Source organism: Scophthalmus maximus, chromosome 1, assembly GCF_022379125.1.
Source record: "Scophthalmus maximus strain ysfricsl-2021 chromosome 1, ASM2237912v1, whole genome shotgun sequence".
Lineage (NCBI taxonomy): Eukaryota > Metazoa > Chordata > Actinopteri > Pleuronectiformes > Scophthalmidae > Scophthalmus > Scophthalmus maximus.
The window spans coordinates 8,229,643-8,247,436 of NC_061515.1; the positions used below are offsets into that span (position 1 = coordinate 8,229,643).

General features: G+C 40.5%; 1 protein-coding gene across 2 annotated transcripts in view; it reads right to left on the bottom strand.

Annotated features, from left to right (window-relative positions):
- Nucleotides 1-17,794, bottom strand: part of cdkal1 (CDK5 regulatory subunit associated protein 1-like 1) — a 195,511-nt gene that overhangs the window by 149,250 nt on the left and 28,467 nt on the right. For both annotated transcript variants that reach the window (XM_035629576.2, XM_035629575.2), the window contains exon 4: nt 14,239-14,323. In XM_035629576.2, coding sequence (XP_035485469.2) covers nt 14,239-14,323 — 85 coding nt within the window. The remainder of the gene's footprint in view (nt 1-14,238; nt 14,324-17,794) is intronic.

The following is a 17,794-nucleotide window of genomic DNA, read 5'->3' on the forward strand; positions in this document are numbered from 1 at the left end:
GGTTTAATTTTAATTGAAGGAAAAAAATATACTGATTCTCCAGCTCAGGATTCTGTACACTGAGCCACGCATCGGCAGGACCAAGCAAACTGCCCATTGAATGTTTACAGCATTATTCCAGATTCACACATTCACTGCTCGGAGCTCTCTCTGGAACAACCATCTTCACATGTTATCTGCTATGATTACTTGAATGTTTATTAATCAATAGGATTAAAATTGCAAAGACATTCTTGTCACTGTAGAGCTGCACTTTGATCAATCAAAAGGTGTGTCAAGCACAAATATCACCAGAGATCTTTTCTCGTCATTATGCCACCACTCACATGGCCTGCCCTGCCGAGCCGGCTCTCCCTTTTACAACTTTGCTTTGTGATTACCTCAACTAATGGCATAAACACAAAATAATAATCCCTTCCCGTTCCATGTTCATACCTTTTATAAAGAACGGAGGGCGGAATAAAGGCGCAACATTCAATAGGTTGTGTAAAAGGTCCTAAAGTAACAAGAGCAACTGAGCTTGACTCCCTTGCTTCAATCTCTCACCCACTACTCCTCTCCCCTCCTCAACATTCTCCGTCTCCCTCTCTCTCTCTCTGTTGCAATGCAAGTCCTAGGGAGGTGCGTATGAGAATCAAGGTCCTTTTCTGAATCAAATTACACTGAATTATGTATAAAGCTTTTAAATCAATGCTTTAAATTGCACAGATGGCGTATGCAGCAACATGAGACAGGTGCTTTTACAAACTGACAGCACAGTGTCAGAGCTGACTTTTTTTTTCCCAGAGATCTTTTTCAAATCTTTCGAGAAAAAAAAAAATCTTTTAAGTCTCTTATTTCAGTGGGGAAGTAAAGCAGGAAATCTAGCAATAGAATTAAGATGGAATAACAAAATACTCTTTTTTTTGTTTATACTACTGAGATGAAATACTGGAGAGACATTTTCCTTTTGGGAGCCAATTTGATCCTGAGGAATCATTTGTAAACACAAACGAGGACATCAGACATGGCTCTCAGCGAATGGCTTTCCAGAGGAGACAGGTTGACACGACCACACATACAACAGCCTGTGACACTATCTCATGGGCCCAGGGACCTGGTGTGTGAAACAAAAGGCAAAAGAGGGAGAGAAATGACATGGCAAAAGGTGGAAAAATTAGGGTGAAGGATGAGAAAACTAGAGTCGCCGGAGTATGTGAGGGTGCAAAAGTGGAAGATGAGTGAGGGAGAGGATGATAGACAGAGAGAGGTAATGGTGTGACCTTGTGAAAGCCTGTCATCGCCTGCTGGGAGAAAAATGACCTGAAGGAGAGAACTAAAGCACCTGGAAACACATCAACATCCACCTCTACCCTGTAGCTCCCCTTCACTACCTCTTTAACTGCTCCCAAATGAGGAATATGTTACTTGTTTGAAATAACTAAACTTAATTAAACCGGAATCGAAATGACTCTGGTGGGTCCTCTGCTTTCATTAATTAGGAGCAAAATAACCTCACTCTCATTTACTCCAACCTTCCATCCATCTTTTTATCTCTTCTTTTCTCTCTTCTTCCTTCACCTCATCCACTGAAATTTGTCTTCATTGATCTCTTTGGCTGTAATTCAGTTTAATGTCCCTTATTACGACAACATTTGAGAACATTGTTGCCAAGGTATCAAGGTCAGCAGTTTTGCACTTAATATGTTTCATGCTCAGGGTGCACCACAACACACAGTCAAATTTAACAAGTGAACTTCAAAGGCAACTTGTGTAATTATGCTAAGGTGCAAGCTTTCCTTTCCTAGTAAAAGCTTTAATTTCAAAAAGGATTTTGTGAAAATGCTCTTAAGACTCATTGTTGTGTCTCAATAGTGTTTGGTAAGTGAGTCTGTAGCAGCACAATCCAGCCTTTAAAAACATGACAAAAATTGAGGGTCCTTCATTCTTCACGTAAATTCTGAAATTGTGAAACATGAAACAAATGCATTTCCATTCATAATGTATATTTCTAAGTAGCAGCTGAGAGAATTAATTCTACTGCACTCTTACATAATCCTGTGACATGTCATCTCTTAACCAATAGACCACAATAGACCTTTTACGGAACTGAAAATCTATTTTCACTATTATAAAACATGGACATATTGAAGTTATATTTTCTATACAGCTACCTGTGATTTACTGTGCAGGTCTTGCACAATAAATCTACCATTTATAAGGTGCAATTATTGATATTCAATCCACAGAAGGAAAGTAACTTATTTTTCCACAGGCTACAGCATTGGTGCTGCTCCACTTACTCTGACTATTTTACCATGTGGCTAAAAATGAAGTACAACTCTCAAACAATGTTTGGCTACCTTAATAAAAAAAAATTGGGCAGAGCAGGAACAACTTCACCACCGCCGAAATAAGGAAAAAAAAACACCTTCTGGCCAACAGATGCTTTAATTTCTAAGCCTCTGCCCAACACCCACACACACAGGCATGTTGGGAGGTACACAAAGAGTGAGGTAACGAAAAAAAAAATGGCGATGGGAAACGACTGAACAATGAGAGAAAACGCAAAGAAGTGAAGCAGGTGTTAAAGCAATGAGATGGGAAATTCAGAGTTTAATCAAGAACAAGTGTGCGTGTGCGTCTGCTTGTGTGTCCGTCTTAATTTTTCACCTGTCACAATAGTGGCAAGTACGGTCCTGGGAGGTAGAGACCTGGCCTCCCACGTGCCTGAAGGGGAAACACACACCACACAGACGCACACACAGGGTGGTTGTCATGGGAAATAACTTCATATCAAATGGTGCTTTTCATGTTATTGATCAGGAACGCCCACTTTCTTCAGCTCATATTTCTTGAGCACTATGACCCTGAAACTCAGTAAAATGTGAAGCTTTCAGACACGAAAAGCACAACGAGTTGAAAGAAGTGAAATCCTGCTTTATGGGACGATGCAAGCTGACGTGTGGAGTGTTCTGAAAAATAATTATGATATGGTAAAATTAAAAAAAAATTACCTTCAAACAACCAACAGCAAATCTTGAAAATACAATAAATCACACTTGCACTATCTAAGCAAACAAACCCTAATATGAACAGTGTATGACTTCAAACCCAGATGATGACATATGGACTATACACTTAGTCTCCCTGATCAATGGATCATTAGTCCACACGCACACGCGCACACACACGTTCAAATATATATGTATGTGTAAAGCCCCACAGACACAGACCAGGTGATTCATCACTAGCTGATGCGAGCATGACCTCCAAAACCTCTAGTGTGACCTCTGACCTCTTCTACATGACCTTTCCAAAGGATCACTGCAGATTTATCAAACAACATAATGAGCATTACAGCCACAATCACTCAATAATGTGCAGCTCCCTCCTAGGGAAAAAAAAACGTAATATATAGGCCATATAAATAAAAAAATCGCACCTCACCAGCTCTCGGCAGCTGCCTCCCATCTCAACATATTTCACCATTTTCTTATTACAGCTGGCAACTGACAGTGTCTCTCAATCTCTCCTCAATTCCCCGTACTCGTCGCGTATCGTACCACACATCAACCGTCCGTCCGTCCGTCACTGATGCCTGATAAGAAATAGGGTAGTGTGCTCCTGTGCCCGTGGGTATAATGCTTTGCTGTGGTTTGGGTCATCTTTGTCAGAGAAACACAGCACAGAGTAACAAAGCTGCTTCGGCAATATTGACATGTGTTTTAATCAACAGCCTGAAGGGTCTGTGTGACAGACCGTCATGACAGTGTTCTGTCAATAACTGAGCTGTTCTGTTTATTGTTTGGTGGTTTAAGGCCACTCAGTATAATCTTCCCCATCCTAAGATATACAGCTTAGTTGGATCAGGTTATGATTTTAAGCGTTACTGAGTTGGTGTCTCAAAGCTCCGAATTCACTCAAAGGGGAGAGAACCACATTTTCACTGACACTGATGTGTTTCCACTTAAACAAACGCCATATATGTTCATTGTCTGTCCCTGTTACAATCCTTTATGTAATCTGACAGGCAGCTTCACTCCACTCCTGAATCATCTATTGCATATGTCATCCTGTCATCTGTTAATGTTAAGTGCAACTGATGATGGTTTATAAAGGGTGGGCAACATCCGGCCTCCAGTTCTCCAACAGACATCGCAGAGCAGATTACTGATGTGACACAAGATACTGACAAAACACTGCAGGACACGGTAGGAGAGAGAGTCCCGTTTCTCCTTCTAGTCTACGATGAAACAAGTGAGATAATTAATCTCACCCAACTGGGCATTTTTGTCAAGAATGTACAACAACACAGTGCAGGTCATTGTCATCGCAGCTCTCTGATGACAGTACCTCAGCTCTGCACTGCACAGGAGGACGACAAATTCGAGAGAATAACGGATTATCCAGGAAGTGAAATACTCTAGTGTTTCATGTTTTTTATGCCAAAATAAATAAATTAAATGAAACATGAATGACAAAGTCTGGAGTCGTTATTCAAGTGTCCTACAGTAACTGTCTTTTGAAAGCCTCTTACTTTTTCCAGCTGTTCAATTCGAGTGTCAGTGGCGTCCAAATCCCTTAATAAGACATCAGTGTTTCCTGAGAAGTATAAGAATCGCGTGACAAGTCCATCAAACCCCCCTCCCCAACTGAGGGATTTAGCACCCCTCCGTTTCTTTAAAGCTCACCCAACAGCAAAGACTGAATCGCCAGAAGGAGAGAAAACAGTTAACATGAAACACTGGTAATCCTGTCGTATCATAGTGCGCCGATGCGTACGCTGCTATGATATCTCCTTTCTCTGGTTGTCCTGTCAGTCTCTGTATTCAGCCTGACAGAAGTCAGAAACGTGGTATTTTAAAAATGATACAGCTCATAAATATTACATAAATTATGTTATTTATTATATGGTTCATTATACCATTGTTTAGCTACTGTTTTATTGAAACAAATAAGTAGTATAATATTCTTTAATAGCACCATTTCTCTCAATAAGAAGAAAAACTCCAATTCCAATTTGAAGTCAATAATTAATAACAGTTTCCTAAAATACAGGGGGAATCACATTTCTGAGCTGCATTTGCCAAATCCTTGTATTTTCATCTTTTAAAAACCCCTTTCAGCGAGAAAAATGGGGGATATGTTCCCCCTCTTCTTTATGCAGACAGCCGTTTCTCTTCAAGTCAATTATAGACACCGCAGAAGGAAACATTGGGGTCAACAATTTGACTTAAATTTTAAATCTGACTGACTTGATTGTCGCATGAGATTTAAGACATTTTCCCCCAACTCTTTAAATTAATACAATTCATAAGGTGATGACCTGAGTTTAGTACTTTTCCTACCCATACATTATTTCCTACTTTTTACTCTTATCTAAGTCACATTACTTAGGAAGATGAAATGGCCAACATGATCACACAGTCCTTCAATATGCATAAGAGATTCTTTAAAGCCCCTCAACCAAACTTGAACTCAATCCCTTTACAAAATTTAACTTGGGATTCAACTATAGAAACCAAGTTACTTGCAAAACACAAGAGTGAAAGGTCCCTCCCTTTATCTTCAATCCTATATTAACTTGGCCTCTTATGGCTTAAATCCACGATGGGGGATCAGCGAAAAGGCTGGAGCCCGGTAGGGGGCCTTAAGAGCCCAGCTGTCTGGAGGGATGAAAGGCGTGAGCTGCTTGTGATTGCCGTTACAGAGGACCTTATAAGGACAGCGACAATGTGACAGGCTTTGATTATGCAGCCATTTATTTCTGGGACCACTCATGCACAGACATCCCCAGAGTAACACAATAAAATAAGGAAGGACAATGACGAACACCAGTTTGTTTTCCTGCAAGATTAAGCTTTCCTCAATTTGGGACGAGGGCTTAAGATGCTTTGCAGTCGATTCATCAGTTTTAAATGTGTAAAGGGCAATAAAGGCAGTTAAACACATATCACATAAACATAGTGTACAATTTTTTATCAAAGTAAGCAGCAAGCCCTAAGTAAGTTAGGTGTATTGGTATCAAAAAGTCAAAAACACAAGCGCATGAAGAGTAAGAGTCATCTAGAGTTGCACAGACGCATCGCATTTAATTGTTTTAATTTTCAAAATATGGTTTGTGCGTTTCATTTGAAGGGGAAAATGTAGTTAACGTGTCATAAACACAGATGAGCAACAGAAACAGAAGTAAGAATAAAGGCAAGTTTAACACGTTGTTTGCTCGGGCCTTTAGTCCACCCACACACACACACACAAGCACGCGCACACACACGCACACATGCTTGGATACCAGAGCCCCATACTGTGCTGAGCCGGGCATTCAAACCCACTATCTAGAGCAGATGTGACAGGTTGTTTGTGAGGAGAATTCAGTGACACACAGACAGACACACACACACACACACACACACACACAGACACACACACACAAATATATATACATATAAAATGGAGCATCAAAATGCACATACAAATGTGGTATAGGATGGAATAATTCACAAAATATATGAAGTGAAGGAGCCTCGAGATGTTCAGACATTGGCTCAAATACAAAACCTGTCTGATATAATCACCACTACAGATGCTGTACTGGTCCAGAGGTCTGCTGGTGCACCAATTATCTCCCTGAGTGACACACTCTGACTGCATCTAAAGGCAATGCATATCCCGTCTGCATATTTGGTGGGTGCGCAGCTCTTCAAGGCACATTTAAAAATAGTGTGGTGTGAGGCAGTAGCTTAGCTAAAGGCATTTCTATGATTTACAACTTTTGAAGAAGACGCAGAGACACAAAAGCACATGTGCAGAGTGTATCAGGGGTTTTTACTTTCCTGGCTCTGAGCTCTTCAAGTTAAAATGACTGACAGTGGCCTGACAGTGAACCTGCTTATTGGACGTTTTTTTTTTTTTTTCCAAGGAATGACGGAACATACACTTTCTTACACATTAATTAATTGTGATTTTAAGATGATTTTTTTAATGATTGCCTGCTTCTTAAATACTTAAATGGATTGTTCAGACAGAGCCAAGATTCCCAGGTCCAACTGCTCTTCTATGCAATGTCCATATTAATGTTCTGTCCCATTGCTGCAGAGATAATAGCATAATAACCTCCGACTTGAAATTCCATTACTAGAACCGTAAAAGGAGAGTGGCTGCGGAGAAGAGAGGACATAATATCTAGTGGTTTAAAGCCAACGGGACCTGATAAACGTCGAGTCCATTAGGACGGGGGATTTTAACATTATTAGCCTTTCATCACATTACATTCATCCCTCCTGATGCCTGCTTTGACTATCACCTGTTCTGATTAACGAGCTTAAAAAAAAGGTAAGACCGTTACTTCACTTTCAACATTCCTCACACAAAATTGTCTGTGACTGCTTGTTGTTGAAGTTAAATGTCTTAGGGTTTAAGCAGAGACAATAGGACCACGATCTAGCCTGACAGCACCTAAGGGATAAGTCTGTGTGGTCTGGAATGCTATGCTGACCTGATTATTATTAAAGTATTGTTAACAGGTTCATGTTGATGTGAATTACATCAGAGCTGGAGCTGCCATGGATAAAGAGGAACTAACATGACAGTGGAGAACTGTGGTCAAATGAATTGTCAAGGTAAAGCTTCCTGAAATGTCTCTGCATCTCGGTGGAGCTCATGGAGCAAACAACCTGAACTGCTGTTGAATGCAGTAAAAACAACAGAGAAAAAAAATAGAATACTTGTTTTACAAATCACGTAATACTGAATCACGTGTGAACTGAATGTATTTTGCCTAACCATCACAATATAATCGTTTATCAATATAACAACCTGTGTATGTCTGATTAACAATGTGGATATGAGTGTATGGATGACATAGTGTCTTGCATTGGTTATTGTACTGTATTGCCGTTGCTGTCGTTTCTGTCAAAAGAATGAAAATGTGGGTATGCTGTATTATAATATAAATTAAAACAATAAATCAAATATAATGTAACAGATTCACAGAGAAGAAAACATTAAATTGAACATTTAAAAATAAAAAATAGCAGACCATTCCCCCCTCCAAGCATACTTTGAATCTTTGCAGATACAATGGCCAGCTCTCGACATGGACCTGGTGGTATTCTCATACGGCCCAGGGCTCAGTGAAGCCAAGCAAATCAACACACCTGAACTGAGCCACACTCTCTATAACCCCGCTCTCTGTGTGTATTTCTTTTTGATTTCCCCTTCAGTGTCTGTCTCTCCCTCTCTGGAACTATTTGTGTGTCTACGTATACCCCAAAATGTAGGCTAATGCCCTGCAGAACTGACGGCTTAAATGCCAATCTCTGCGTTGTTACAAAACCAGCCCTAGGCAGCAAGCATGTGTGTGTGTGTGTGTGTGTGTGTGTGTGTGTGTGTGTGTGTGTGTGTGTGTGTGTGTGTGTGTGTGTGTGTGTGTGTGTGTGTGTGTGTGTGTGTAGTGGTGGTGGTGGTGGTGGTGGTGGTGGTGGGGGGGAGATGTTTACTGCCTTTAGTAAACATCTCTAAAGGTCACTGCAGATTTCAGATTGTTTATACTGTACCTCGCTGTCATGTCCTGATGAAAGGGAAACACTTCTGGCCTTAATGCCAGTCACTTTCAGTGTGTCAGTTAATTTCAAAGTACATGTTGTGGGGACAAATAGATCCTTGCATTATAAGGATTATATAAAGCAAATACAAAAATAAAATAAGCATTTCACTTGACCACAGAGCAATGTCAGACTTGTGAATGTTTTTTTGTTTAGAACAAACTAGACAGTTTTCTTAGGTCGATCTCTGATCTATTATTAAAGGGGCAGTCCGGGTTTTGCCATTTGAATGTTCTGCAGTCTGACAGATTGCAGCCTCCGCTCACTGACTCAGTGTGCTCTCTGTCACAGGGTGAATAATTAGGACTGTGAAATAACATATGTAAATTTTTGTTTCAGGGTGGATTTTCCCTTAAATTATTTTATTTGCCAAACATGACCTTTGCCTCTGGTAAATATGTGGCCAGGAATCGATGACATAAAATCACTAGCCCCAAGGATACTGGCTTGGGCTGTAATCCTTTCACCACATGTGTAAGAACATAAACTCCAGGTCAGCGTGTTTCTGCTGTTATCAAGTTCTATTAGAAAATTGTATTACACATTCAGATCGTTCCTACTGTCAATAAATTATGACAAAGTTGGAATGTGATTACCTGAAATATTAGTAATAATAGCATTGGCTGTCTGCTCTGGTTTCTCAGCAGAAAACAGAGCACCAAAAGAGAGAACCAAATTTAAACATTTCTAAAACTAGATTAATGCAATGCTTTTAACAGACCATGAACATTAGGGAATGTTGTGTATATAGAAAAATTTACAATGTTTACCTTTCATTCAAAATGTGGTATGCAATAGCAACAATCTACAAAGAAACAGATCTTGAGATATTATCACAAAAACTAGTTTCCACTTATATGAAAGCATATCCCCTGTGTGAAAAGCAGCTAAGTTTTCACACTACACTTCCACCTCACTTTCGGAAGCACGTGATCTACTATTAGTGGCCTTAAATTTTGTAAAGAAACTTGTGCCAAGACAACACCGAGCCAATGATGGAGTGTCCTGTAGCCAGCGGGCATAATACATATTCACCACCCAGCCTACACATCTGTTATAAATACACAGTGTAAGAGCAGCGCACAGCACTTTGGACTCCTTCCAACAGTTCATTCTGTGTTGAGTGTCCCTATTCAATTAACATTAATGATTTTTTTTTTTCTTTATGGCTGGTTCATGAATATTAACATTGTATTGAAATGAATGTAAATATAATGTGGGAATTGGCGTATTTTGAAAACAGAAGTACAGAACTCTGAGTTGGCTTCTAATTCGCTCAGCATACATTCCCTTGATCATACAAATTAGTGGAGACAGCCAAGTGAAGAAATCCAACACACACACACACACACACACACACACACACACACACACACACACACACACACACACACACACACACACACACACACACACACACACACACACACACACACACACACACACACACACACACACACACACACACACACACACACACACACACACACACACAGAGCAGTTTAATTACATGCTGTTGAGCAACTGTTTCTATAATGCATTCCGCGTTCATTGATTTGAGAGGTCCCTGACACTGAATTACACTATAGATTTCAGCGTTTTGAACACAAGCACACGAGCAGCCAAATTGACTTTTTAGCATTCCGCCGCTGCTCTATAAGCAGTTTGGGCCACTTGGAGAGTTCCTGGTGTGCGAGTCTTGGTGACCAAGTGAATGGCAGGGCAGAGGAAGCTGGAGGGAATCCCATCTCCTCATGTCAACTCACCCATGCTTGTAGAGCTGAGTGATATCAACAAAGTCTCACATCCTGGAAGAAGTAGTTTCATAATAATGATGATGACTTGCATGACTCAGACAATATTGATGCATTAGTGGTAAAAGAGGTTAGTGGTGTTTGAGTCATAAGGCACGCCAAGCGGCCAGTGTCAGGTAAAGCGAGAGCGGAGGCCGTCACTGTCACTACACGCGCTGAAAGCTGGACCTGCATGTTCAATGAAATGATACAATGCAGCTTCAATTCAAAATCCAACACTGTTGGAATGTGTCACAGTTAAATGCCACTGAAAGGAGTTGGGTCACAAAAATGTATATACTGGGCTTTGCTTTACAGCACAAAACCATCTGGTCAGAGTGCAACTGTACATTAACTCTATAAGTATCGCTTTTCTACTTAGAGTCAAGGGTTAAAGTCCACCTACTCATACAGCACTTCTATATGCAACATTTCTTTCTTTTTTTTAATCACATAGCATTCACACTGAGGACACAGGAAGATTTTAAATTCAGTGGCTTGCCCAAGGCATGAGGAGTTGAGGATTGAACCACCAACCCTTTGGTCCATGGCAGATAGCCCTTAAGATTAATACATTTTTACCTGTGAAAGCTTTATCCCAAAAACAAACAAACCCCTCTCCATGTTCTGTGTCCTGACACAAGTACCATACACAGTAAACTCATTATAGATTGAACCAATGCAAAGCACAATGAAAAACACTGCCTGGGCATACATCCACCTGGCTCACCCCACACCCAAACCGACCCACACTGACTCTCACACACAAACACACTCCTTTTCCCACACACTTGGCATGGATGCCAGCTAAGCCCCAGTCCTCCAGAAGTAATAAACTGTCTTTTCACTGCGTCTCTCGAAACCTTGATAGAAGACTGCTGAAACCCCCTGTGCTTCCTCTTCAAACCCCTCAACTCATTTACTAGGACACTGTCACTTCTGTGACCATGTGTCTGTGCGTGTGGCTTGTACAGTGCATAATGTCCCACGTGCCACAGCCCTGGGAAACAATTTGTTTTTGACTTGATGTACAAAAACAAAAGTAATTTGGGACTGAAAGACGAACTGGCTTACAAAGTCTTTTTAGCATACACAGGACCTGAGTTAATTCAGTAATTTAAAATAAGGATAAGCAGCCTCAATTTCCATACACATTTATGCATTTACTCGTCTTTAAACACAGATCTAAAAAAATAATAATAATATGTAAACCCAACAGCCATAGGTATATAGGTATTCAACATGAATCTTACCTTGAAGTGGAAATTGCTAAATTGTTTATGCTCCCTGCCTCATTGCTGGGATTATTATTAAAAAACCTCAAGCATAGAGGGAGGTCTCCTTCCACATTAACTTTGAGCTGTGACAAAGCACAACAGCATCACTAATGATTAATTTTTTAATAGACAAACTATGTTTAGAACAACAAGCACACAGCTTGATACTTTAGCAGTGTAATGGCCACCAACTACCTCAGACAGAGTCAGAAATAGAGTCAGAGAGGGGAGACATGCACAGGTACATACTGGCAGACGTCTCTTATGGTTACTACATTAAAACTCATGAAAGACATTTTTAACAGAGAAACAAATGTCTTTCCTTTTTAACAGAGAACCTAAAAAAAACCCCAATAAAAGCCAGGAGGAAAAGCTTCACAATGTCTCATCACCAACGTTATACCAATACCATATAAGATTTTTGCTGCATGTCAAATGGAGGTATTAAATCTAAAGGCGCGTGTGTGTGTGTGTTGTACCAGGAGGTGCAGGCATAACGGCCAGGGTGTGACTGAGCGCGAGGCAGCTTGCGTACCTGCCTCCGCCTCTCTTTTTCCCCTCTGTCGACCAAATGAAGTGAAGCCAAGTAAAAACAAAGACATAAAAGGTAACTTCAGTGGGCATTTGGAATCACTATGATGCTGCACCCCCTCATTTTTGTGTCTCCATCATGCAAGTGATGAAAGGCTAGAAAAACTTTTTTTAGTGTGTGTTAGCTCGTGTGTGTGTGTGTGTGTGTGTGTGTGTGTGTGTGTGTGTGTGTGTGTGTGTGTGTGTGTGTGTGTGTGTGTGTGTGTGTGTGTGTGTGTGTGTGTGTGTGTGTGTGTGTGTGTGCGCGCCCCCGTGAATAGAGCATTAATTGCATTAGCATTACAGCTGGGTGATTTCCAGTCAAAGAAAAACTCTGGCATCAACAAGCAAGACATTTTCTAAGTCTTGAAGTGTGTTATTATTTTGTGCATTTCAATTGAAAAATTCTTTGCATGAAAATTGGCATGACAGAAAGAGTGAAAGAGAGAGCAGGCACGAGGAGGCGGCTGAAGCAGAAAGACGAGAAGATTGCGCTGATTGAGTTGGCCAAGTGAAATTGTTCACCCTTGAAACTGAAATATTGCCTTGTGATAAGTTACTTTATTCTGATGATTCAGACATCTAAATTGTGAAATATGACAGATGATGAATTGTTCCTTTTTGCATTTAGCCCAAATTGCAAATTGTCTATAAGCCAGCCAATTAATTAAAAAGCCGACAATTTGTCCATTCAAACATGTCACACAACTGTCCTGCCACAGCGATGAGGTCATTTAGGGAGGGAGCCGGGTGGAGGGAGGGAGGGAGCCCAGATGTACACACAACATTTGAAAGCTCTCCTCTTTTTCGGTAATGCCTAAAACCGCCTGAACAATGTGTAGTCTCCCCACATTTAATTTCATCGCCAACTATTCTGGAGATTACTTTCTCGTTTAATCAAAAACAATCTCAAGTACAAAATCACAAAAGAGCTTGTTTTTGTGTTGTCAACAGTCCAAAACCCAAAGACAATCAATTCATCATCACATAAGGCAATGAAAAGTTTCACATTTGAGAAATTGGAGCGAGAAAATGTTCACCATCACTAAAAAGATTAGTTGCCGATTAATGAATGTCTTCTTTTTCCTACTTGAGTGGGGACTTAAATCCTAAATAGTAGATATGTTAACAGTCAGTTGTTGAATTATAGCTTTAAAATGTCTTCAACGACAAAATCAGGATTTTACACATTGAATCACCCTGTGACTCAAGCTCTTGTTTTGTTACCACAAAAACAGACGCCCGCCAGGTGTGTGTGTGTGTGTGTGTGTGTGTGTGTGTGTGTGTGTGTTTGCCCCTGATGGAGGGAAATTAATCAAAATGTAAAACAGTTTCTAGCTTAATTTCTCTGTGTTTATGCAAATGTGCCTCTCTCTCTTTGTGTGTGTGTGTGTGTGTGTGTGTGTGTGTGTGTGTGTGTGTGTGTGTGTGTGTGTGTGTGTGTGTGTGTGTGCGTGTGCGTGAACAGTGAGTGAGACCCCTGGAACAGTGAGTAGGTGGAAACTGAAAGCATTTTTTACGTTGATTTTTTACATAATACATAAATTACTTTTCTTGGCCATACTAGATATGTTGGTGTGGACACAACCCAAGTCTTATTATTAATTGTCTCATATTTTGCATCTTTATTTGCTAATGTGTTGAAAAGATGTAATTACTCTGGCAATTTATTTGACGTCTTGACAGCAAATAAGTTCTGACTGAATCAAATCATCTCACACAAACTGACATGGAACCTACTCACACCTGGTTATGAACATGATCGTGATGGCTTATCGTCTCTTTCAGTGGACAGACCATGTTGGATTTTTTTTTCTCCTACAGTTCTAATTCCAGCAGCCAATCATACTAGTCCTGATTGATTTTTCTGAAACAACATACGCTGTAATTGTTTTAATCAGTAATAGTTATTTGCCATATTCTAATCTGATTCCTATGAGTCGTCTAAATACTATTTGCCACCGGCTGCATGAAATAAATAGAGAGCAAAGTGTGTATTTCGTGTTTCAGTACTTGATTGAGTTTCTGAAGTGATCCTCTGCAGGGTTTTTCACAGTGCAGCTGTTCAGCAACCACAGGTCTGCTTCTGTTGGGTCATCTGCAGAGAGAGAGAGAGGGAGAGAGAAAAAGTTCACTTTTTTTATAAATAAAAAAACATTTGCAAGCATGACTTTATAGAGAAATAAAACAGACATCAACACATAATCACAAAACAACTCATGTGAGTCAAAATAACACAGGGCTAAAAAAGCAGAAATATCTAATTGGTTTCTGGTACAGTTCCTTTGCGACTTAAGCACACAATAGGTCAGCACTTCCTCAAAAAGTCACAACCTAATGCGCACACTAATTTTTAACCAGTCTCTTAATTTTCACTTCTAATTAAAGATGTGAACAGATGTCTCTTTCACACAGAATATACTTTAGAGATATACAGTTTTAAGGGTGTCTAGAGAATCTAAGGTATGGTGTAGATTCACAGGAATCATTTTCTCAGATTTAGAAAACAGTTCTGCATGTTCCTCATCTCATTTAATTATTGTACTTCCATGTGCGTGTGTGTTTGTTTTGGTCACTTGTTTCCCTCTAGTTTGCCTTCAGCTAATCCAGAATGTTGAAGTTGGGTTCGTAAAGGCCAGCACAAACGAGTAACAGATTATTATTATTTATAATAATAAGTGCTGCATTTTAAGTGCTGCAAATTTCCCCTGCCTTAACTCAAATAAAACAAGTATTTTCCTTTTTTTAGCTATATTTTGTTGGGGGTATTTTTTTAACTTGATAATGTATAACACTGCAGCAGTGCCAGCTGCCCATCTGATGTTTTTCGGAGTTTGCCTTTCACATATGACGAACGCAGTTGGAGACCTTCCGAGTCACGCGCAGTCACAACAGCAGGAAAATGTCCGGAACATTCTGTAGCGTCTGGGTAGAGCATGCAGGAGGCAGGATGTGTTTTTGTTTACAGTCATCAATCAACACACCCGACCCGATCGCTCACTGCAGAGATTTGTTTGCTGTATTCCCGCATGGGAGAATTTTTGCTAGGGGGCTGGCAGAAAAGTTCCGGAAATGTGTGGAGCAACATTTTCGTTCTCTCATATTCTCCTTTCCCTCTGGACAATGTCAGAAAAGTGACTTCAATGCATGTTTGAAAGCAGCTTATCTTTACCTCTTACACCATCTTAAACCTAATTCTCACCTTAATGTCAAGTCTTAACCTTCAATCAGCGTACCATTAAAAAGGTACGACGAGCAGCCAACACGTTATCATTTCAATGGTTTCAAACTAACAAGCACAAACACGTCTGTCTTGCTCCTTAAGCTCAGTTGCTAATCAAGGCCATGGTGGCAGGCTTTGCTTGGCACTGCCAGGAGAGCTTTCTCTCACTCACTCACACACACACACACACACACACACACACACACACACACACACACACACACACACACACACACACACACACACACACACACACACACACACACACACACACACACACACACACACACACACACACACACACACACACACACACACACACACACACACACACACACACACACACACACACACACACACAGGGGATATGGCACAGCAGGGGTGGGGAGCTAGAAACTCGCTCCTTTACGCTACATTGAACCAGGTATTTCACTTAGAATCAGCTTCGCAGCTGCAGTCAAGCATACACACAAACACACACAGTATTTCCTGCATTAATTAATTTGATACACACAGTACTTTTCACACAGCAGGTCCCAGGATGCAAAGAAAGGGAAGATTACCAGACACACTTTGCCTTTGGTTAACTCTGCTTCTCTAGTGATCACTCTCACCAAAAACACACACACACACACACACACACACACACACACACACACACACACACACACACACACACACACACACACACACACACACACACACACACACACACACACACACACACACACACACACACACACACACACACACACACACACACACACACACACACACACACACACACAGAGTTTTGGGATAATTTTATATTTTTAGGCATTATATTTATAGAAATTACGATTTCCTGCAACTCACAGCACAACACAACAGACAAAACAAATCCAAACCCATGATTTGTGTCCTAGCAATTGTGACTCACGTTGTTTTAGTGCTTTTTTGGGATGTTCAGCTGTACTTCTGTTTTTATGGGACATCATTAAGTCACGCTCACAGCCTGATACAATCAGCTAAAACACCTCAAGGCCAAAACTGCTGTGTTGAATCACTAAAACACGAAACATAAACTAAATGTCTTGAAATGTTCTTTAAAAAGTATCAAAACACTGAATGAAAATATGTAGGTTGAATGTTCTCTTAGCACTTAGAGAGACCGCGTCTTCCGTCTTTATTTCTCTCATTCGTGTAAGTCAGCATGTGCGACCAAGATATTGATAGTCCAGTCAGAATAAATGAGTGAATAGACATTTTATGTTACTTGTGATTCATTGTGAATAATTTGATGAATGGTGTTCGTAGTTTGTCCTTGGTCCTGGTTTTGGTTAAAGTTATAATAAAGGCCTTCGGTATGTATACTGTCAATAACCTGTCCCTGTGCAAGGGTGTGTGTGTGTGTGTGTGTGTGTGTGTGTGTGTGTGTGTGTGCGCGCGCGCGTCATAAGGAAATGAATAGAGAGAGAGAGAGAGAATAAGTTCAGCTGACAAAAGGTTGTCATTGCATGTACCTTTATATGTCTAGGCAACCAACAAAACACACACACATTAACACAGGACTATTGGGAGTGGTCTCAGCTGTGTGGTTGCTGTCTCCTCTCTGTCCTGAGGGAGGATTTCCAGACCAACAATAACAACCTCTCCAACAATTACACACACACACACACACACACACACACACACACACACACACACACACACACACACACACACACACACACACACACACACACACACACACACACACACACACACACACACACACACACACACACACACACACACACACACACACACTTTGGATACACTGATAAAAACTACACAGAGTAAGAGAACTACATTAAAAAGCAAAACATGCCATAGCAAACCATTGCATGCTAGGTTTAAACTGACTCAAATTTACTGGAGTAGCATGGGTGGCACCCCAAATAATGTCTTGTCACCCCTGGACCGGTCCAATTATGACAGACTGCAGTGCTAATTACGCATACTGCGGTAACACTGGACTGGTGAGAGAGATAGAGCGACAGCAGGGCAAAGAGCGCCGCACACAGCTCTACAATGACAACACAACTGTGCAAAACATTAACTTAGCCATCTAAAAAAGATTTTATGAGAATTGTTTAGGTAGTAACTGCATAATTATATTACAAGTTAATCTTTGCAAGTATTTCAAATGTTCATTATTTTTACTTGTATATTTAACTAAGGAAATTAAAAGAACTATATTAAATACTGCTGCCATCATGTAGGGGAGTTACACAACTAGCTCTTGTTCACATGATTTTGAAATCCTTGTTTTTCATCACTGAAGCAAGGCAGCCTCGGATTCTGTCCAAATGCCCATACTAATGA